Source organism: Rosa rugosa, chromosome 7, assembly GCF_958449725.1.
Source record: "Rosa rugosa chromosome 7, drRosRugo1.1, whole genome shotgun sequence".
In the NCBI taxonomy this organism is placed as follows: Eukaryota; Viridiplantae; Streptophyta; class Magnoliopsida; order Rosales; family Rosaceae; genus Rosa; species Rosa rugosa.
The window spans coordinates 33,509,924-33,534,304 of record NC_084826.1 but is presented as its reverse complement, the minus strand read 5'-3'; the positions used below and the strand labels follow the sequence as shown (position 1 = coordinate 33,534,304).

The following is a 24,381-nucleotide window of genomic DNA, read 5'->3' as shown; positions in this document are numbered from 1 at the left end:
CCCGAGCCGAGCCAAACCGATCCCAGGCCTAACTTATTCCATCATTCATTTCTATCTCTTTTTGATTTTGCATGAGCAGATTTTTGCCAGCGAACGAGAACGCCGTTGGGAGGATCCCCTGGTGAACTGACCATACCTCAAACCCACAGGGACTATTACACTGACACAAACTCATCCACAAGACCAGAATCACAAGCCACAATAAAAGTGTCCTCAATTCAAAGAAAAAGTAACTGAACAACAGATTGATACTGGAAACAAGATACATCAACACCCTGTAAAATAGCATCCCAGAGCTGGGTTGCTGCTGCTGCTTCTTCTAGTTCTAGTTACACTGGGACCAACACGAAGACGGGATATTAAGAACTCATCCTCTGCCTATACTGTTATTGATCCCTCTTTCTTAACCGAGCTATGCCGTTGAGAGTGTATGCTGTCAGTACTGCTGAATTCCTCCATTTAGAGAGTCAGGGGGAAGTTAAACATGGCTGCAAGTTTCTTGAGGTCTTCGGGTTGTATGTTTTGGGACATGATAGCAGCACCCATAGCAAGGGCAACAGACACCAGAACCATGCTTTTCATGCATCCACGGCCTTGAGATGACCGTCCTAAAATCAGCTTGCAATATTTATCTGCATCCTTCAACAACGAATGGCGCACCAAATCATCTCCTTTTGCCAATGCTTTTTCATTCTACACGAAGAAAGTAATTTGTCAGTAATTCTTTCTAATAAGTTTTATAGTATTACAGTTAATAGTTAAAGGCTACTCTAGACTAATTCAGATTCATGATTCCACTTGAAATTTCATAACCTACACACTCTGCAAAAAGAAAATACGTGGAGTATATGATTACCTTCTCCCTGAAACTCTTCAAGGTTTCCCTCAAGGGGTCAAGAGAGGCATGTTTAACGGAGTGCTCCTTCCACTCGTCAGATAACTTTTTCAGCACAATAACACTTGCATCAAGATTGTCCAGATAAAGCATGTCCTGTTTTAAATATCATAGAATTGAGCACACGAGATTTAAATATAGTAGTATACTTTCAATGAACATGTGAACATTTACCAAAAATAAAAAAACAAGTGAACAAGTACAATGGAAAGAAGATTAAAAAAAAACAAAAAACAAAAGCAAAAATAAAAACAACAAGCAAATCAACATGCATACCCATTGCTTGTAACATTCAGGACTTTGTGTCAAACACCAGATAAATATAGCAGTTGCCTCCTTAGAGAGATCGGGGATGCCTGCAAAGTCCATACAACAAGTTCCATGAACAGAACTATTTTTACTTGTATCATTCTAATAAATTTAAAATAGTTTCTTTGTTATTGGTAATACCTTCTTTAACAGCTTTAACTGAATAATTCAGTGTCTTCTGTGCAACCTGCCTCACTGTTTTGCTTCCTGGGGATCCAGCAAGGGCAATCTCTTTCAAGGTTGGATAGACGGCTTCAAATCTCTCAGTTGCCTTAGCAAAGGAAAATGTTTCACATATAAGATATTAGCTTGGGAAAGAGAGAGAGGAGGGGTTATGTTTGACTTGCATGCATAAAGGAAATCTCTGCAAATGATCCTGAAAGATGCACACCTTAACTCGCGCTGAAGGTGAAGGAAAAGAAACTCTCATCAAGAGATCAAGGGCTGATGGTGGCACTATGTGCTCCCCTTTCCTAACAGCACCATTTAATAGAATAGGCCGAGCTTTTGGAGACGATAAAATTCTGGTAGAGAAAGAAAAACAATTATTGTAGAAGAAATAAATAGATAGATAAATAAAGAGAACATAGGTCTCCATGACAACTAAGCCAAACATATACGCGTGCAAGATGAAACAGTAGAAGCTATTCCAATTTAAGTGAGTGTTCTACTCCTACCTTTCCACTGACTGCAAAATCAAGTCTCTAGCCTGCGGATTACAACCTGACTTGCTACTCAATATAGGCAGGAGAAGATGTACCCATGTGTACAACCCAACAACCAGATCTCCTTGAGAGGCCTATATAAACCATAATTGTTAAAAATTTCATATATAAAAGGGGGGGGGGGGGGGAGGGAATTAGAAACATTAGTTAAAATCAGAAAAGCATTACCTGCGTAATCAACCACACTGTGAGCGGAAGCTTATCTTGGCCTTGATATTTCGAACTTTCCCTCATCACAGGAAATAGACTAAACAATACATCAGGTTTTTTTCGCAACACCATTGCTAAAACCGCGAATATGGCAACCTGCAGTTCCAAGTTTTAAAGTAATAACTGAATGAGTTAAAGAGTAGATAATCTCAACTGTTATAGCACATAGAAGTTTACCAGGTTTAAATGAAAAACAAAAGCATACAGGTACGGTCGTACCTTTTCAATCTTATTTGAAAGTCCTTTTTGTCTACTATTGGTATTTAAACTAGAAATTCCAATTTCAGACCTCAAAATTTCCATAGTGAAAAGTGAGTTGACATTAAAAAAATAAACAGGAAGGAAGAACTATATCAAACATATAAAATTTCATCTTCAATGATAAAAATGCACACACACACACTAATTAGTGGAGGCAAGAGAGAGGGCAGGGAAAAGTAAGAAAAGATTGGAATCATATACAAGTAGCAGGAAGGCTTATACAAACAAACCACCAAAAAACACTGAGGACCACAGATCAATGTCTTGATCAATCAGTAGCCTTGAACTCAATACATATATTGCATTTCATTCATATTTCAAAAGCTGCTCTGAAGACTCTTAACTTTGAACTGGTGAAATCTAGAAAGGAAAGGAAAAAATCCCTGATAGTGTCACTCTCACCTTAACATCTGTTTTACTTAGCTAATGAGAATGAATCAAACTAGGCCTTGATGGATTATTCTCAGATCTCAACGGATGCTCAATTTCAATGAGCTGCATCTGATGAACACTTCTCCTAATCAAATTTCAAGATAATAAATCCTTTCTGACATGGTTTGAATGGCAGTTTTCCATCTCCATTTCCTTTTCAGTGCAGAAGCATTTGCAGGGATATTATTTTTATTATTTATGTCTTATTCTACGCAATTTCCAAAATGTGCCCCCAATCATGATGAAATCAATGGCTCAAACAGTTCCTTAATATGTAGTTTATCTACCTTCTACAATTTCCCAGAAACTCAATCCATTATATCATACCAGGCACAGAAAACTGTATAGACAGCCTAGGATGGAAAAGAATATTACAAGTTCAAGTTGAATTGTTTCCACCCCGGGATCTGGATTTCATGGGTGATAAACCAAGTCTTTACTGATCAATTACTGACCAGGAGAACACTACTGGAGATTTTTATATATAAGTAATAGCATCTGAGACCTTAAATGAAAATCTGATACATGCTACAACCAAAAGTTACCTGACATCTTGAAGGTTGCTGGACCACCTTTTTGGATCCCTTTGCTGCTCCCTGATGACTTGCAAGGTCAGCAAGAATGCAATCTAGTGACCACAACACGAAGGACCCAAGGGCTTCAGTGGAGCGCTGGCCGATCCAGTCAACTGATGTCTTATAAACATTTTCAGATATATGAGAAAGAGGGATCTGGTTTGGCAAATAATATAGTCATTAGAAACTAGGAGACCCTGTGGAACATAATTACCGGATTCAAATACTTAAAAAGGATAAGTTGCTGAATAATACTCGGTAGTTGAGATCAAGCCAGTAGAACCATTGCATAACCATATAATTGTAACATTTAAGTTATCTGAGGGTGACTATAACAAATACGATCAAAGGCTCCCCCTTTTCAGCTGTTCAATTCTCCAAAAGTTTGATCCTATAGAGCCTTTTATGTTTTCCTTTTCCCAGCACAAAAATTTCAAAGTGTAATCGCACACACACATATATAGATATATATATATATATATATATGAGCGGCAGTGGAAAAACACTCACGTCAACCATCTTTGAGACAGTGGATTCCTTGAAAATCTTCAACCAGGGAAACTGAGCAGCAGTGACGGACGCAAATGCTCGACCGAAATAATCAGCCAGACGCAAAAGCAGTATGTCTTGTTGGGATTGATACACCTCCTATTGATTCATGAATCAGAAACAAAATCATCTTCATTTTCCATTAAAGCCTTGGAACGAAATAGAATCCCGAATTTCACAAAGCAAAGCAAACAAACACAAGGAGGAAGCGATTATATTAGCAATCTCACCGTTATCTCGGCGAGAAAAGCACCGAGATGAGCCGCGTCGATCTTGGAAGCGGCCTCGGCCACAGTCAGCTTCGGCTTCTTCGGCTTCTTCACTTTGGCCTTCTTCGGCTCGCCATTTTCCGCGGCAGCGGCGACCTCGGCATCGCTATCGTCGTCGGAATGCGGCTCGGATCGGACAGCGGGAAGGGAATCCGTTTGAGCCTGTCGAATTCTCCTCCGGCGGTCCTCGGAATGCAGCTCGATCGAGCGGAAGACGTCGCCGTTGGAGGGATCGCCGACAGAATCAGGCGGAATTGGCTGAGAAAGTCGTCGGTTTCGCTTGTGATAAGAAACAGTTTGCCAGGCGTAAGCGTCGCCGTTTTGGACTGGCGCCGTGCTGCTCATCTTCTTTACATATTTGTCTGCCTCCGCCTCGTCTTCCTCTCTCAGAATCGATTCGATCAGTGCTGAATTCTCGTCCATGCTTCTTCTTCTTCTTCTTCACTCACTGAAGACTGAAGACTGAAGACTGAAGAAGACAGAGAGAGAGAGAGAGAGAGACGAGTAGGGACTAGGGAGGAAGGGCGGGTCGGGTTTTGAAGGAGAGCGACTCTGCGTCAAAAGAAACACGTGGTTTATTTGGATTAATTCTGATGACGGGTTTGGCCTCATTTCATTGGGGGTTATCACGTAAACGCAATTTTCTGCGTTTCCAATTCGAAAGCGTGACGACTACCCAAGGGTAAAGTTGTAACTTCACCGTGTAAAATTGCATTTACGATAACGGCCAAAATCACTCTCCCAGATCTCTCACTCTCTCTCTGTAAGCGGCGGCATCACATGCATTTGATGATTTGATACAGGGGGAGGGGGGGCCAATTCTAGAATTGTCTTACCCAGGTAAGGTAGCCAAGACCCAAGAAGAGAGAAGAAGGTTTTGCATTTTTGTAATAATGTTGGTTTGGCTGAATTGTACCACAAGTACTACTAGAAGGGTCTCTCTCGGGCAGCTTGCAACTGCGAGCTGTAAGAAACTAATTTAGGATCCACTTGTTCTCGACCTTCATGCATGTCAAACATGTAGCAAGACTATTGTGCTCTGGACCATTTCCATTTGGCTCCCTTCTTTTTTCTTTTTCTTTTTTTTCTTTTTTTTTTATTTACTTTTTTTTTTTTTTTTATATACGTAAGTGGAGGTCCAATTTAATTCATAACTAACGGCGCATCGACATGGACCACGAAAGATAAGAAAACGACTCCTGTAATGGAGCACGAAATATAGGAATCATTACTAAGTACATTCTTCAACTACCGGTTATATGTAGCACCAAAAACAAACGAAGCAAATACAGATTTTGAAAAACACGAGAGTCTAAGGCCATCTCCAGCTGTGGAGGGACTAAAATAGCCCCCGATAATCACCATTCATGCAAATAGTAAGGGCTATAATTTCTACCATCTTCAACCCTTAGGGTTATAAGTTTAAATGACATGCTATTTTATTGTTTTTCATCATGTATTTCAAATATATAGTATTTTATACTATGCTACTATTTCTGCTCTTATATAATTATTTTTCTGATCAAATCTTATTAATTTTTTAGATATGATTTTATTGTGCCACGTGTCACTTTGTGAGCAATTATTTGGATTCTTGATTAGATTTTATGTCCTCTTATCCCAATGTCATCTTCTCAAAATTTTCAGATAGGATTTTACGTGCCACGTGTCAAGGTATAATTCCATATCGAGATTTTTGACTAGATTTTATGTCCATGTGACATATCTTATCTTCAGCTCTAAAACTCAATAAAATGTATGTTTTGGGTTCCATTCTTCACCATCTCAACTAATTCATCTTCAATCACTTTCTTTCATAGAGATTTTAATCAAATTCTACAATGAATTCCAATTGGGCTGCCAAGTGGTAGGTGATGACCACCAAAGAAGAGGAGGAGATGCAAGAAGAGGAGGAGGAGAAGGAGGAGAAGGAAGAAGCTGATGCAAGCCTCAGAATGGCAAATAAAATGATGGCAAACGCTGGAAATTGGTGGACTTATGAGCAACTTCATCAACAACCTGATAGGAGCATAATTATGCTATGATAATGTTGTTAATTCCCATATCTACTTTGTTAGTTTATCTTATTTTCTGGTTAATTTAGTTGTTTTTATGTTTAATAGGTTTTCCAACGCAAGGAAAGAAATAAGAGCAAAATGAAGGAGATATGTGCGAATAATGGAGAATTGTGGACTCTTGATGAATCAAGGAAGGTTAAGGCAACATGAAGAAAAAGATATTCAGCAATTAATTCTCTTGGCTGCTCCTATTGGACAGAATGATGTCAATGAATCCTAAATTAATCAGAACATTAACCAAGGAGCTTACTGTTGAAGCCAAGGAGTTAGAGTCCCAAAAGGAAAGAAGAAAAGAGTTACAAACTGAATAAAATCTCTCCTTGGACGTTCAAGAAACGGACCATCTCACATAGGAAGAAGCATAGACGCACCAGAGCTCAAGAAGAAGCAAGACTGCGAAACCACACCAGAAACGATCGATCGTTGGAATTTCCGAGATCGACCGCTGATCCGTATTTTCCAATTTTCTGATTTTTGTTGTCTTCTTTCTCCATGAACTCCTTTGTGTTTTTGATTCCCATTATGTGTAACTAAATTTCCAGTAGTTAGGGGGCAGTTGAAGCCCCTATACATGATCCACAACATGTTTTGACATTCAATTTGTTTTCTAATTAATAAAGTTGAGGTTTTGTTTACCGATTTCTCATTGATGAATTCGATGTTTGTATGCTTTGGAGGCCTACTTAGTATGCATGCTAGGGTTCTAATACTTTGATTGTTTGATGCCTGGATCAATAGTTGGATTCCTCAAATTGTCTAGAGAAGTAATTGGTAGTTTTCACTAGCAAGTAAACAAAACCCTAGGTTTAGCAAGGCTCTAAGTTATTTGTGATGCCTAGTGATTGCTCAAACTCTTTTCAAACTTAATGATCTTTGCATGTTAAATCTAATAAACATACCTTTAGGTTGCATTGCTTGGGAATAGTCTAGGTGTAGAGCACTTCCTACCTAGCGTACAAAGTAAGAAAGAGTAATAGGTTGTGTTCAAGCGTACCGAGCCAATCTGAGTGTCTTCAACTAAGTTAATTGGTAGTAAATTGGACAAAGTGTGTTGTGTGTGATTGTTGAGGGTGGATACTTCCTTCCTAGCTAATTTCATCATCTTGATATCAACCAACTTCAAATCTGTTTCAATTTGGTTTTTCTTTCTGTTCTCAGTTTTTCTGTATTTTATTTCCATAGAAATTCAACTCCAAAATTCACCAAATTTTGTGTGCTGGATGACTTGTGTGTCTAGTACGTCTCTGTAAATTTTCGTATTTTTCTGGGTTGTGTTGGTTAGATTCTTAGTTTGTTTTTCGACTGCTGTTCAGTAGGAACTGCAGTCACGTTTTGTGACTTTTGTTGAAGCTTTTAGTTTAACTTAATCTTCTGCGGGAGACCCTTATTTCCCTATATTACAATCGACATATTTGCAGGAGAATAAGGAAAATCAATAGCTTTAAATTTAGCTATCACAACCACAGTGGGGTGGCTTAGTTGCAGGTCGTGCTTATAAAAATCGACAACGTGGGCTAGCTAACCAAAGGTTGTTGAATGACTACTTCATGGATAATATGGTGTTCAATGAGGTCGAGTTCAGACTACGCTACAGAATGAGGCGCAAAATTTTCCTACGCATGCTAGACGATGTTCAGACGGCAAACCCCTACTTTAGGCAGTCATATGATAACGCCGGCCAACCCAGCTTCTCTCCCCATCAAAAGATAACATGCGCACTCTGTATGCTTGTCAATGCATGCTCAACATATTCCTTGGATGAATCCTTTAGGATGCCTGTTGCTGATGATAAATTCCGATTAGGAATTTGACCCAACAATTAATATGGACTGGAGTAGGAGCTGAACCGGGGACTGTTGGAAATTTTGATTGTGTATTTCAAAATACTTTGTGTTACTCCCAATTCATTGAAAAACTATTTACTATACATTTATTCTAAAACGTTACTAATTCATTATGCTCATAATATTAGAGCATATTAAGGTTACGAGAGTTACGATATTCCAATAATTATCTTATGGACTAATTTCAGTTTACCCCCCTGAGGTTAGGGGTCGTCATCATGTTAGTCCCTCTAGTTTCAATTTAATCATGTTAGTCCCTGTACTCTCAAATTTCATCATCCGTGTCCAATTTCTACTATTCCGTCCAATTTGGACAGTTAAGTCTGACTTTTGAGGGCTAAAATGGTCATTTCAAGACAAAAAAAAAAACTAAAAAAAAAAAGATTTTTTTTTCTTTTTTTCGTTTTTTTTTTTTGCATTCTTTTTCTGTTTTTTTTTTTGCATTTTTTTTATTTTCTTGTTTTTTTTTATTTTTCTTCGCTTATTATTATTATTTTTTTTTATAATTTTGTCTTCAACCTATACACCACAATAGAGGTGGCAAACGGGCCGGCCCGGCCCATTTTAAGCGGGCCTAGTCGTGCTTCGTGCCGTGCTTGGGCCGGCCCATTTATTATCGTGCCGGGCTCGTGCCGACCCATTTACTTAAACATTAAGCCCGGCACGGCCCATGGCCCGAGCCCATATCGTGCCGGGCCGTGCTCGTGCCGGGTCAATAACGGGCCGTGCTCGTGCCTACCCACTATAAAGTACGATTTTAAAATCTTAATTTGAACAAATAAAAATTAATTTTATTTAACTATTTAGAAAATTAAAATAAATTAAGTTCTACAACGTTTTTCTTAATCTTAGCTTTTTAAGATTAGATTTCTAATAATTTTTTATATTCCACTATAAGAAAGAAAGAAAAAAAAAAAGGGACCGTGACCACTTACCCAATTTCAACAACAAAATTGCCCACTTACTCCACTAAGAGATTTTTAACCCCACTTACCCAATTTAATATCTATTGACAATTTTGCCCTATCAATTCACCTAAAACTCATCGATCTCTCTCTCCTCTCAAACTTTCTCTCCTCCCAGAGTGTCTCTCTCTCTCTCTCTCTCTAGCCGGCAGTGCCGACCACGCCTTCAACACCTTCATCGTCGACCTCGAGCCCGGCGTCGGCTAGCACATCCCAAGCCCCATCTTCGTCGACCTCAAGCCCACCGTCAATCGCCGATCACCGATCTGGACTCCTGGTAACTCTGATGATCAAAAGCTCGCACTTTCTGATGTGATTTAGGGACCGGTGACCGCAGTTTCTTTGCTTCTTTGCTCCCGGAGCTTACCGAATTCCACTTACCCAAAATCCCGCAGTTTCTTTGCTTCTTTGCTCCCGGAGCCTCTTTGCTTCTGGAGGCTCACTGATCTGGAGTTGCTTTGCTTCTGGAGTTGGTCGCAGTTTCGCCCCTTAAATCCCCGGAGCCTCTTTAGATCGACTGGAGAAGACGAAGGCAGCCGGTCGGAATCGTACCGGAATCGAGCTGAAGGAGCATGGGTGTCTAAAGGGGAAGCATGGGTGGCCGGAGAAAAATTTTGACGGTTTTTTTTTTTTTTTTTCTGATTTATCCGGTTGCTGCGTGTTTTTTTTTTTTTTTTTTAAGAATTGTTGTTCAGTTCTTTTTTTTGGCAACGAATAGCAATTTTTTTTTTTTTTTTGAATGTCTATTGGATTGGAGGCCAATGATCTACTATATGTTCAACAATATGAGTAATCTGACATTGCAATGTAACTGTGGGGTTTGTTTGATGGTCTACTGGGGGCAGTAGACACATTATTGGCCCCCAGTAGACTTCAATATGAGGGACAGGGATCACTATAGTGTGGTGTTTTGATAAGTTATATGTTGTTTTCTGTGTATTAAAGTCAAATTATCTGTGAATCCTACAAAAATGTGCATTTTTGGTGGTCTATTGGGAGGCAGTAGAAACATTAGACTTTGTATTGGGGGGCAATAATATGATTACTGGGGGGCAGTAATATGATTATAAATTGATCAATTGTTCCTGTAGTGTATTCATTTTGGTTTTGGGAGTTCATACAATTCACTGGACGTCAATAATATGATTTTTGGGAGGCAATAATATGATTACTGGGGGGCAGTAATATGATTACTGGGGGGCAATAATAGCCGGATTCTGGAATCCGGTCACCGGTCGTCGGAATCCGATCACCGTTCGCCAGAGTCCGGTCACCGGTCGCCGGAATCCGGTCACCGTTCGCCGGAGTCCGGTCACCGGTCGCCGGAGACCGCGCCGGCCACTGGTCACCGGAGCACAGCAAGGTGGAGGGTGACTTCTCTCTCTAAGTGAGAAAGAAGGAGAGGGCAAAAAAGTATCAAAAAAAAAGAAAAAAAAATTAATTGGGTAAAGGGGAAATAATCCCTTAGAGTGTTTTTGGTAAATGGGGTTAAAAAACAGTTGGTGGAGCAAGTGGGCAATTTTTAGCCTAAAATTGGGTAAACGAGCATTTTCCCAAAAAAAAACTCAAAATATATTGTTTTTAGTATATTATTGTGAGATTAATCTTTATTAATATAATGAAGATTTAGTATCTATTATTTTTTCCTTCATTCTATAGTTGTATTATTATGAGATTAGTCTTTATTAATAAACATATATTTAATATTTAGAAAAAATACTTATGTGAAAACAAGGATATAATGTTTTGTTTCATTATTTTGACAATATAAAAGAAAGCATTGGTGGAATTGTTATGAGATTTTAAATAAAAATGTCTCATATTCAAATCTCATCATTGTAGTTTTTTAATATTTTTAAAAACAAAATGAAATTTTGTGTTTGTAATGGGCCGGCCCACAATATGTCGTGCTCGGGCCGTGCCGGGCCCATTACGGGCTCGGGTCGGGCCGGGCCAATGGGCCAATATTCTTAGGCCCAGCCCGACCCGTTATTCTAACGTGCTCGGGTCGTGCCGGGCCACTAACGGGCTTGGGCCGTGCCGGGCCCGTGCCGTGCTCGTGCTTAGTGGCCCGTTTGCCACCTCTACACCACAAGTTATAATAGGTTTATAAAAACAAAAAAAAAATACTCTAGGTGGTTAAAAAGCCGCTCGCTGGTCTACGATATTTGTGATATATCTCCGATAAAGCGAAAAATTTTAGGATATATCTGTAAAATATATTTATAAAATATAATAGGTTTATAAACTGAAGAATAATAGGATATATCCCCAACAAAGTGAAGAAATATCTGTAAAATATGATTAAAAAAATAAATACAGATATTTCTTCACTTTATTGGGGATATATCCTAAAATTCTTCGCTTTATCGGAGATATACCACAAGTTATAATAGGTTTATAAAAACAAAAACAAAAAATACTCTAGGTGTTTCTTTTTTATTTTTTTATTTTTATAAATTTTTTCTTCAACCTATACACCACAAGTTATAATAGGTTTATAAAAAAAAATACTCTAGGTGGTTAAAAAGTCGCTCGCTGGTCTACGATATTTGTGATATATCTCCGATAAAGTGAAAAATTTTAGGATATATTTGTAAAATATATCTATAAAATATAATAGGTTTATAAAGTGAAGAATTTTAAGATATCCTCAATAAAGTGAAGAAATATTTGTAAAATATGATTAAAAAAATAAATACAGATATTTCTTCACTTTATTGGGGATATATCCTAAAATTCTTCGCTCGCTGGTCTACGATATTTGTGGAACATCTCCAATAAAGCGAAGAATTTTAGGATATATCCCCAATAAAGTGAAGAAATATCTGTATTTATTTTTTTAATCATATTTTATAGATATTTCTTCACTTTATTGAGGATATCTTAAAATTCTTCACTTTATAAACCTATTATATTTTACAGATATATCCTAAAATTCTTCGCTTTATCGGAGATATATCACAAATATCGTAGACCAGCGAGCGGCTTTTTAACTACCTAGAGTATTTTTTTTTTGTTTTTATAAACCTATTATAACTTGTGGTGTATAGGTTGAAGACAAAATTATAAAAAAATAATAATAATAATAATAAGCGAAGAAAAATAAAAAAAACAAGAAAATAAAAAAAATGCAAAAAAAAAAAAACAGAAAAAAAATTTAAAAAAAACGAAAAAAAGAAAAAAAAATCTTTTTTTTTTTTAGTTTTTTTTTTTGTCTTGAAATGACCATTTTAGCCCTCAAAAGTCAGACTTAACTGTTCAAATTGGACGGAATAGTAGAAATTGGACACGGATGATGAAATTTGAGAGTACAGGGACTAACATGATTAAATTGAAACTAGAGGGACTAACATGATGACGACCCCTAACCTCAGGGGGGTAAACTGAAATTAGTCCTTATCTTATTAAATTAGCATCATATCTCTAAGTCTTTTCATCTACTATATATTCCTGTCACTTCTTAGTTTGTCACTTCTTGGTTCATCATCTTCTATAGTTCTCTCTCCGTAGCCATTTCTCTAGTAAGTTCATACATATTCTAGAGTGTGCTTTGTTCTTGCTCTTCCATAATGCCAAAGGAAAAAATCAAGCATTTCTTGCTAATCAGCCCGGAGGACCAAGTCTACGAGTACGCCCTCAAGTTTTCCTTCAAGGCATCCAACAACGCCGCAGAGTACGAAGCACTCATAGCAGGTCTGCAGATCGCTCGGGAACTAGGCATCCAACACCTTCATATCTTCAGCGATTCCCAGTTGGTTGTGAACCAGGTCAGCGGTAACTTCGAGGCAAAAGAGCCCCACATGTCGTCCTACCAGGCCCTAGCCAGGGCACTGGTTCAGAGATTTACCTCCTACGTCATCACCCAAATACCCAGAGCAAAAAATGACAAGGAAGATGCCCTCGCTAAGATTGCGGCTACTTCTCCAAGTCCAGCTTACGGGGCTACCAAGGTCGAAATACTAGAAAAGCCAAGTACCTCTAAAACGGTTTCAGAAATATTCACGGTGGACCACACTGCCTCCTGGATGGATCCAATCTTAAAGTACATGGTCGACGACCTGGCCCCGGACGATAAGGTTGAGGCCAGGAGACTCCAATTAAGGTCAGCTCAATATATACACGATCATGAACGGTAAATTGTACAGAAGAGGTCATTGCTTCCCCAGCCTCAAGTGTGTGACACCAGAGGACGGCCACAAAATAATGAAGGACATACACGCTGGTGTATGCGGTAACCATGCAGGGGCCCGGTCTCTTGCACACAAGACCCTGAGGGCAGGATACTTCTGGCCAACCTTAGCCCAAACAATATCGAGTTCTTGCCAAAAGTGCCAAATGTATGCAAACATCCCAAGGGCACTGCCCATTGCCCTCTCCATACTTCTTGCACCTTGGCCATTCTGCCAATGGGGCCTAGACCTGATCGGTAAGCTTCCCACAGCAGTGGGACAATTCAAGTACGCCATTGTAGCCGTTGACTACCAAACAAAGTGGGTAGAAGCAGAACCTCTTGTCGCTATAACCACAGAGAAAGTGAAAAACTTATTGTGGAAAAATATTTACTGCAGGTTTGGAGTCCCGGACACCATAGTCACAGACAATGGCACCCAGTTTGACAATGATGAGCTTAGGGCTTACACCGAGAACTTGGGCACTAGGGCTTACACCGAGAACTTGGGCACTAAAATCCTCTATGCGTCCCCGGCTCACCCCCAGACCAATGGTCAGGTCGAGGCTGTTAACAAGATAATCAAGAAAATATTGAAGAAGAAACTCGATGAGGCCAAGGGTCTTTGGGCTTCTAAACTCCCAGAGGTATTGTGGGCTATCAGGACCACGGCGACAGAAGCTACCGGAGAGACCCCTTTCTGCATGGCTTTTGGGTCTGAGGCATTCCTCCCCATTGAAACTCAAATCCAGAGTCCCAGAATCGAATACTTCGACGTGGGTACCAACATAGAAGGCCTACAGCTCGATGCTGATTTGCTCGAGGAATGAAGGGATGTGGCACACATGCATAACTTGGCAAACAAGCGGAGGATAGCTCGTTATTACGATGCCAAGGTACAATCCCGGACACTAAAACTGGGGGACTGGGTCATGAAACAGGTTTAACCAGAGCCCCAGGGGCTGGATCCATCCTGGACAGGCCCTTACGAGATCGTCGAAGAGGTAGGCCCCGCAACCTTTTACATCTGAGACATGGACGAAGTCGTTTCCCGACACCCATGGAATACGCAGCGCCTCCGGTACTATTACAAGTAGCTCCCAGAGCATCTTGTCCTAGCTTTTGCTTTTTGACCATACAGCTATGGCAAGCTACCCAATGGGTACTCATTCTGTATCAACCACAATGTGGTACTTGAATGGAAAAATGAATTATTCAGACCATTTCTAGCATTTTTACCTACACCGGGCATTGCAGGACGTAGCTATTGTCAGTTATTCTATTCCGGTAATAAGTAATGCAGGCAAATGCTTAAAACGAGGCATAAAATCCTAGAAATTTTAATTCCTTTCAAATTCCCATTCAAGTTTAAAAAAAAATCTCCATTCACAAAAAGCCAGGACTACCTGGCAAAGGAATTAAGAATTAATCTTGCCCACCGGCTCTTCTAGCCATCGTCCAAAACAAAGAAAATTTCTATCTAAAAAAATTAAAAAAAACTACTGGTTAGGCCCGGTACTTTGAGATCCACCAGCACCTCCCTTAGCTGCAGCTTCCTGGTTCTTCCTCCTCTCAAGGGCACCTCGCTTGAACTTAGCCTCATCCAAGTACCCGGCTGCCACCCACTCCTTGTACTTGATGATCACAGCTTTGTCCTGAGCAACGAGCAGCATATCCAAAAGCTCTTGGGAGCCTTTGTACCCGGCAACGGCCTCTTGCTTCTCGATAGGAAGGCGCTCTTCCAGATGCTCTGCTCTCTCCTTCCAGGACGTGGCAGACTCTGCAGCTTCTTTCTCGGAGTCCCGGGCACTCCTCACCTCATCCATCGCACCAGATAATTCACCTTCAAGCTCCGCGATCCTCTTCTTCGCAGCCTCCAGTTCGGTCACCTTGGAGTTAAGGACTCTACCTTCCTCTTCCAGGAGTCCCGCTCCTTCTCAAGCTTAGCCTTCTCCCCATGAAGATACTTCACTTGCCCGGAGAGCCTGCTCACTTCCTCCTTCAGGTGGGTATCCTCCTCGCTGGCATCGATGGCATAGACGTTGTACAGCGCCTGCACCAGATAATAGTATCACTATCGATACTCAAAAATATACATGTATAAAGCGAAAATATGATCCACGTACCTGCATCATCGACTCCCTGGCCAGCCTCCTATTCTCTTGGGGAGTGTTGTCCTTGGTGCGGATGCGGTCCAGGTCAATGTCCTTGAGGTCCCCAAGCATTGACCTCACAAATTTTTCATCTGCCACGCCGTACTCGGAGAGCAGCTGTTTGATCGGTTTCTTCGGGACAAACGGCAGCACCGGAGACAGCAGCCCCAGGGACTAGGTCGATTCAGGAAGGGCCTGATCACTCTTTTTGGACTTCTTTGGTCCCCCTTCACATCCAGCCCAGTGTATGTCACCTCCACATTCCCCCCACTGCGGTGCCGGTGACGATGAATCCTTTTTCTCTTCTCCCCAGGCAGAAGTACGCCTTCGCTACCGAGGGACCCGCTGGAGAGAGAGGCCTGTGACCGGGTTCTTTTTCCCTTGCCCTTTTCCAGGTCCACGATGGTCACTACAGCCTCTGGCCCAGATGGCTCCTCCCGCTTCTCTATTTGGGCATTGGGGTCCGGTTCCCCATACCCCTCGTCTGGTATCTCCAGCAGGATATCCTCAATGGAGCTTCGGGTAGTCTTGCATTCCAGGTCCACGTCGATCCGCAAAGCCTCGTCCCCCTGGTTCAGCAGCCTGTCCATCAGCTTCAGATCATCCATTCTATCTTCTTCCTTGCCTTTCCTTGGTTTCCTCTTCGGTACCTTGACTGTAGGAACATAGACACCGTTCAGTTCAAAGAAAAGCAAGTTAGTATAGTATAAGCACTCTTGCACTATTCCTCACCGGGTACTCTTCCTAAACCCAGCCTATCCAATATTGGGTACCGTATGAATCTGTAAGAGATCCTTCCTTCAGTGTCACCCCACACGGCGTATACTCTTGCAATACGTTTTTTTACCACCGCTGATAGTGTATACGACTGGTCCCCGATATTGCTAACTAGCCTATTTGTACTCCTCCCCGCTTACTATGTGTTTGCGGCTGAGTTGAGCAGAACCTGGGAGGCTCCCTTATACGTATGGTGATAACTTCTTCCCCATACTTTATACTTATTTTGACTAGCGGGGCTAGTTCGATTTTTCTTAACCAGCGAGGCTGGAATGTTCTCACGAATTTTCGTGTTGCGAGAAATATTTTTAATTTATAAATGTTGCATGCATTGGACTTTTAAAGAAATAAATGTGGGAATGTATAAAATCCTCTTTTCTTTATAATTACTTATTTTTGTCCACTCACGCTAATGTGTTTTATCTACTTTACCCCTGGGCCCTTTGGTTTCAAATGCCCATTTCACAGTGTAGCTATTCGGCTTAGGAGTTGAGGCTTAGCACCATCACTGGCATCTATCATCTGTAGGTTACTAGCTAACCTACTTTGTGTATCATTTTTCTTTGTTCTTAGACTGCTCTGATAACCATGGGATTTCTGTATTAATATTGCAAACTATGGGTTGGTTGTAAACTTGAGATATTTGGATTATTTTGATGCTCTAAATTGTGGAGTTGTTCGGTTTTGGGAGCAAGGTGGCCCCAGGAGTTTTGGAGGTTTGTTTAGAAGTGTAAATTTGTTTTAACAGGTTTTGGGTTGTCCACTTTTAGGGGAAGTTTTGCCAAATTTTAGGTTGGATTTTCTCAGAAAGTGGGCCCCGCAGGGCCACCTCGTATTTAAGGGTGAGATTTCGGGGCGAGTCCTGTCAGTTGGTATTAGTGCTTTAGGTTTTCCGTTTCCTGTTATTTATACTATCTTATATATTTGATGACATCTAGTATCTTCCGAGTGATGGCTTGACCGCGGCGGATCCGCATCATGTACTCTACGGTACTAGTGTGTTATTCAAGTGTATAAGGTAGTTGTCTTAGTGTCTTTGATTAATTCTCTTTTACCTTAGGTGCTATGCCTCCTAGACACCGAACACGCGGAAAGACTCCTCCCTCTCCAGGTGCTCGAACCAATATTTCCTATGTTTTTAGTATCATTTCTCGTACATTTTACTTGGTTATTCCTTTAACAATGTCATTTCTAACTTTCTTTGTTGTATTTAGGTGCAAATGAGCTTCAGACGCAGGAAATGAGCTAAGAAGAGCAAGAAATGAAAGAAATGAAGGCAAGGAGGAAATGTGGCGCAGAAATGGGAAAGAAATGGAGAAATGAAGCTTTCCTAATCCTACCAGGAAAATGAATCCCAGTTGAAGTAGGAATCCTAATGCAACTAGGAGTGAGCTAGGAAAAATAATGTTCGGAAATGAGAAATGACAGAGTCCCTATTGGACTAGAAAACCTAATCACACTAGGAGTCATGATCCTGCTAGGTGACCTGGTAAGGCTAGGAGATGTTGTGGCTTCAAGATGACTCAAGATTGTTCAAGAATATTCTAGAATGCACAAGAAATTTCGGCAATTGAAGAATGGGCTTTGAAATTGTCCAATTGAGAAGTCTGGCCCAAAGATGGAAGCATGTGACTTGCACATGAGTTTCTAGACCCTTCTTAACATCTTGGAGGAATCCTAAATCAATTCTTATTGATTTTTGCCGTAAAATACATAGAAGATTTCGGCAAGAGCAAATATGGAGAGTTTGGGAGAAAATCTACTTCGTATGCAATCAGTAAAAGAAAATAAAAGATAATAAAAATCATTTTAGGTTTCCTAGTTGTATTCTACATGCATGGTGGCCGAATCATGGCTAGGTACATTGAAGAGTTTCAGCAATGAGAGAGATTACTTGTTCTCCGATTCTCATGGAATTTTCTCATTGGTCGAATGATGCAATCAAGAGGAGAAAACCTAGGAAACCCTAGCTATGCCATGCACTATATAGAGGAGGGATGTTTGCCTTGAAAATTCATCATGAAACCCTGAATCAAAATCGCAGTTCCTCTCCCTTTTTCTCTCAAAGTTTCGGGTTCTCTAATTGTTCAAGACTTTGAAGCTGTGAAGCAAGTTCATCCTCCATCAACCATCCTTGCCGTGACTCTCCTTTCCGTCCACCACCTTTGAATACCTTCTTGTGTTCTTGAAGCTTCTTTAAAAGTGTAACCATGAACCCTAACTTGTTGTTTTCGGTTTCTTTGTTTTGTAACTTAAAAATCAGATTCTATAGCGTTCTATGTTTTTGGTTTTATTGGATGATGCGATTTCTTGTGAGATTAAAGTATATGTTTTGATGTTTAGTTTTCGAATACCTTGAAGCATGAATTCGTTTTAGGATTTTTAGATTTATAGTTTGCTATTTCTTGATAAGTTCTTGAATGTTTGTTGATTTTGTGCTTCAATCCCACCTATCATGTTTTCGATTTCTTTGATGGCCAACTTAGGTTTCGAATTGCATGATTGAATCCATGATAAGATGCTAGCATTCTAGGTCTTGTTAATTAAAGTGGAAAACCTATAATTACTTAGGTAAATCAACAAAGAGAATTGCATGCTTGATCAACGTTCTAACTTGTGTGTTTTTCTTAAATCAATCAAACTTTCTAAGTGTCTAATGCGTTGAACATGTTTGTTAATGGATTGATCACTCACTAGCATTGCATGTTTAATAGGGTTAACTATGGTGCGTTTATCTAGTTAATTTAACTAAGGAAAGTAAAAAGAACTTATGCATGCGTTCATGGTTTGTTCTTGATTGATTTCATTCAAGTATGTGTTTTGATTCGTGAACTATGATTTGTGATCTTGAATTCATGTTAAAGGTTGTTAGCTTCATCATACATCTTAGCCGTCCATTATATCTTTGATTCTTGGTTGATTGGTCAATGTAATTAGTTAATTAGTTTAGTAAATAAAAAAATTGCGAATCCCCTTAATTTATCTTGTAATTTTCGTAAATATTGTATACTTCTAATTAATATTCTTTTCTTTGACGTTTAAATGACAGGAGCACCCTCAATCCCCGGATAGAACGATCTCTACTTGCTATATACTAACAATTGTCAACAGGGTTAATTTTGAGAACTCACTTTGAGCTCATCACCAGGAGATGGGTATGCTCCTGAAGGATTGGTGAACACTCTTGGACGTATTTTCCAGCAGTTGACTGCAGCACTTCCTGGTGGTTCCAGAACTAATTTTGGCATGGAACGAGCGAGGAGACATGGAGCGTATAGTTTCTCCTTTGCTCTTGAAGCTATGGACGCCCAGAATTGGTTGAACCGAATGGAGAGAATTTTTACTCAGATTAATTGTCCGGAGGACTGGAAAGTGGGCTTGGCAGTAGACTTTCTTAATGGAGTTGCTTTTGAATGGTGGGACCGGACCAGGCAGGAACCAGGGAATACTGGCCTAGTGACTTGGGATCAGTTTAAAATACACTTCAATAGGCGGTATTTTGGCACGGCCATTCGTGACAGGATGAAGAATGAGTTTTTGATTCTGGAGAAAGGAGACAAGACAGTGTCCGAATTTGTGCAGTGTTTCACTCAGCTATCCCATTTTGTACCAGACTTGGTAAGCACTGAGGAGGAAAGGATTTCCAGTTTTATTCAAGGACTAGAGAATGATTACTGCATGCAGTTGACGGCTGTACCATTCTACACTTATCATGAGATGGTAAATGTTGCTTTGAGACTCAAAACTATGTTCTTATCTGGTGTTCGACCTCGGGATATGGTTGGTCCTAGCCAGGGTCCATCCAAGAGAGCTGCCTCCACATCTGGATTTAGATCCTCAGTAGGTAGTGGACAGAGTAGTAGTTCTAATCCTAGATCTTGTTTTAGACGCGGGGGGCGTGGGAGGAGATTTACTCGGGGACAGTTTGGCAGACGCCAGTTTCGACAGAGCAGGGCTGGTTTGAGTAGTTAGAGCGGGGCTTCGAGTAGTCAGAGCGGGGCTTCAGGTAGTCAGTCAGCTCAGTATGGACAATATCAGACAGTTGGGTGTTTTGAGTGTGGGCAGTAGGATCACATTAGGAGGGACTGCCCTCTACTGACTCAGAGAGCCGCACCTACCTCTTTTCAAGCAGTTGGTCAGTCGTCCGCCGGTGCCTCTACTTGTGGTGCCCGCACTAGTTCAGCAGCTCATGGTAGCTCTCAGTAGGGTAGGGGTCAGAGAAGACGTCTTGCAGTTTTGGTCAGCCTACTTATACCTTAATTGATCCTGGTGCTACACACTCTTTTATGTCAAGTAGATTTGCAAGTTTTGCGAATGTGCCATCATCGCCCCTTATACGCGAGTGGTATGTATCTTTACCAGCGGGAGCGACACTTAAGATTGAGTGGGTTTTCAAGGATTGTAATGTGATGGTGGATGGTATTAACTTGGAAGCCAACCTAATCCCTTTAGACCTTGTTGAGTTCGATGTAATTTTGGGGATGGATTTTCTAGGGACTCACGGGGCTAATATTGATTGTTTCCGCAAGGTTGTGGTGTTTCAAAGTCCGGGGAAGCCAGTAATTACTTTTCATGGTGAACGAGATGTCCTATCTTCTTGCCTGATTTCAGCCTTAACAGCTGGAAAACTTTTGAGTAAAGGTTGTCAGGCTTATTTGGCTCATATTGTTGATACTAATAAGGAAGTGTTGGGTATTTGGGACATTCCGGTAATGAGAAAATTTCCAGATGAATTACCTGGCTTACCCCCTGTAAGAGAGATAGACTTTACTATCGATTTGCTTCCTGGCACAACACATATATCTCAGGCACTTTACAGGATGGCCCCAGCTAAACTAAAAGAGTTGAAGACTCTGCTACAAGAACTAGTGGATAAAGGTTTCATCCAATCTAGTGTGTCTCCTTGGGGTTCTCCAGTATTGTTTGTTAAGAAGAAGGATGGCACTTTGAGATTGTGCATTGATTACAGGAAATTGAATAGGGTTACCGTGAAGAATAAATACCCTTTGCCTCGTATTGACGATTTGTTTGATCAGTTGAGAGGTGGCAAAGTCTTTTCTGAGATTGACTTGAGATTGGGTTATCATCAGTTGCGGATAAGGGAATCTAATATACCCAAGACCGCATTCCGATCACGTTATGGTCATTATGAGTTCAAGGTAATGCCGTTCGGATTAACCAATGCTCCTGCGGCTTTTATGGATCTCATGAATTGGGTATTCCGTCCTTACCTTGACCATTTCGTGATTGTGTTTATTGACGATATCTTGGTCTACTCCAAGAATGATAACCTTCATGGTAAACATTTGAGATATGTGCTTCAGACCTTGAGGGAGGCTAAGTTGTATGCTAAGTTCAGTAAGTGTGACTTTTGGCTCAACAGTATAGGATTCTTGGGTCATATTGTTTCTGCAGAAGGCATTAGTGTGGACCCTCAAAAAGTGGAAGCAGTGTTAAATTGGGGAAGACCTACCAGTGTAATAGAGATTCATAGTTTCTTGGGTCTAGCGGGTTACTATATCGGCGATTCATACATGATTTCTAAAAGATTGCAGCTCCTCTTACTAGGCTAACTCGGAAGGGTGTAAGGTTTGTTTGGTCGGAGGAGTGTGAGCAAAGTTTCCATGTGAGACCGATCCTCATTGACAGAGTACGAGAAGCACAATATTATGATGTATCTTTTGAGCAGTTGAGAATGGCTCTAGAACGGACTTTAATATCAAAAGGGATGGAACTTTAATGTTTGGAAATAGAATCTGTGTTCCAAATCAAGATGATATTAAGCAGGAAATATTAGAAAAGGCTCACAGTTCTACTTACGCCATGCATCCTGGCGAAACCAAAATGTATTGGACTCTTAAAGAATACTATTGGTGGCCTAATAAGAAGAGGGAAATTGCAACTTATGTGAGTAGGTGCCTAGTGTGCCAACAGGTAAAAGTAGAGAGACAAAGACCTTCAGGTTTGTTACATCCATTGCCAATTCCAGAATGGAAGTGGGAGCATATTATTATGGATTTCGTGTCAAGTTTACCACGTACTCATAGTGGCCATGACAGTATTTGGGTGATTGTTGATCGACTTACCAAATCCGCACACTTCCTACCGGTGAAAAAGACTTATAAGATAGATAAAGTATGCAGAGCTGTTTATGAATGTGATAGTGAGACGTCATAGCATACCTGTCTCCATTATTTCTGATCGAGATCCCCGTTTCACATCAAAGTTTTGGCGTAGTTTGTTAGACACCTTGGGGGTGAAAACACAGTTTAGCACCGCATTTCACCCTCAAACTGATGGACAATCCGAGAGAACTATCCAGACTTTGGAAGACATGTTGAGATCTTGCGTTATGCAGTTCAGAGGAAGCTACTTGGGAACCAGAGGACCAAATGAGGCAGCAGTATCCACATCTCTTCTAATAGGTATGTAAATTTCGGGGACAAAATTTTTTTTAAGGAGGAGAGATTGTTACGTGCCGAACCTAAATTTAACGGTTTACTAGTCATTTGGATGGTAAACAACAATTACTTTCACTGTTTACTTTGTTCGATACTTTTAGTGACCCTAAAAGTTGACTTTTTGTTCAGATCAATTTTTGAGAAAACTTCCTTCATGAAAATTGTTGAGGACATTAAACCGAGTCCGTGCATGCGTAGTACGTAAAAATTGGAGTTCTTATGCGAAAGTTATGAGCGAAAAACTAAAGTTACTGTTCACGGTAATTTAGTATATATTAAAAAAATTACTATGGTAGGTTCTGACCTACCACTCGGTAACTCTCTCTCTTTCTCTCTCCTCCCTCCCGCGCGCTCTCTCTCTCCTCTGCACTCTCGATCTCTCAGGCGTATCTCCACCCTCTGGCCACCTGACGGCATGCCACCGGGCTTGTTAGTCGTGACTCCTCCTCCTGCCTGCCGTGGTAGCTCACGGAGTTTTGGCCGGAAAACAGCGAACGAAGGCCGAGAAGTTTATTGTTGCAGAAAGAGGTGAACGCCGGTTTTTCTCAAATCTGGCCACCTCCGGCGACGAAAGCAGTGTTCATAGAAGTGCCTTGAGACACACTTGAAGCTCCCCAAACCTCTTGAAGCGATTCAAAGCATGGAGGAAGAATCGAAGGTTTGAAATTTTGGGTACTATTTAAATCGGGGTTTACTGTTTGCTTTGTTTTTTCGGCAATTCTAGCTGTTTTCCGGCTTAGTGATAGTTGCGAAAAGTGTTTAAAATGTTGAAATGATGTTGTACATGGATTTTGGGGTTCCAGTTTAGAGGTTGCCGGCGGCACGTGGGCCCCACGCGCAGCCACTGTGGGCGGCTCGTGGAGGCGCTTAGGAAAAGATTTTAGCTTATGTTTTTAGCTAGATAAATTACTTGTTAGTTGTAGAATTTGTAATTGCAAGTTTGGTAATAATCGGAGCAGTTTTGTTTCGATTGTGAATTTTCCGAAATTCATATTTTTGATTAGCTATTTATAAGAATCTGACCGTCGGATTTCTCTCGGTTATGCCCTAAAACCTTTAAAGTATTGAATCATTATTAGTGGTGAAGATTGGAGGCTTTGGGGCACAAAGGTGATGTTAGGATTTGGTTTTTATTTGACGTAAATTTAAATTCCATTATGTGCTTAGTTATTTATGAGTGTTGCATTGTACAGGACGTGAGGAGGATTCTCACGAGGATGTTTCGAATCGACGGTAGGCTTAGCCATATACTGTGAGTGGACGTTTGAATTTAAATAACGCATGCAATTATTTTCTTAATTAAGAATTTATTAAATTATCGTTTTAAATTATTTAGCATATTAATCGATTTTAAATATTGAATTATTTTTATCGATTGGACTTTCGGATTGGAAATTGTTATGCTCAATTTTAGACTTGTGATTTTTATTGAATTTTGACGAGTCTTTCCGAGGTGATTCTGGAATTATATTTATTTATTATTTCTCGCATATTGATTTATGAATTCGAGAATATTTTGGCATGTGGGGTCACGTCATTGTTATTTTTTTTCTCGTGAGATTTTAGGGAAGCCTTACTGATTTTTTATTTTCGTGGATTTTTAACCCACCATACCTGGGTCATTTTATTTTATTGCTAGCTAGCTTATTTGTACTCCTCCCCGCTTACTATGTGTTTGCGGCTGAGTTGAGCAGAACCCGGGAGGTT

At 40.4% G+C, this 24,381-nt stretch overlaps 1 protein-coding gene and 1 long non-coding RNA gene across 3 annotated transcripts; one reads left to right on the top strand and one right to left on the bottom strand.

The window, feature by feature from the left end:
* Positions 1-189: 189 nt before the first annotated feature.
* On the bottom strand, positions 190-4,773 carry LOC133721742 (uncharacterized). The gene is made up of 10 exons (XM_062148433.1): positions 4,187-4,773; positions 3,918-4,055; positions 3,378-3,563; positions 2,098-2,235; positions 1,882-2,003; positions 1,596-1,728; positions 1,346-1,475; positions 1,172-1,251; positions 857-991; positions 190-693 (listed from the first exon to the last, which is right to left on the bottom strand). The coding sequence occupies exons 1-10, from the start codon at positions 4,646-4,648 to the stop codon at positions 460-462; spliced, it is 1,758 nt and encodes a 585-aa protein (XP_062004417.1). The 5' UTR covers positions 4,649-4,773; the 3' UTR covers positions 190-459.
* Positions 4,774-6,000: 1,227 nt separating this feature from the next.
* Positions 6,001-6,947, top strand: LOC133723766 (uncharacterized). Of its 2 annotated transcripts, none has more exons than XR_009853249.1 (2): positions 6,001-6,215; positions 6,349-6,947. It is a non-coding gene; the product is annotated as an uncharacterized LOC133723766 (long non-coding RNA). The 2 variants fall into 2 exon arrangements; XR_009853250.1 differs by having other exon boundaries at positions 6,001-6,274.
* Positions 6,948-24,381: the final 17,434 nt, after the last annotated feature.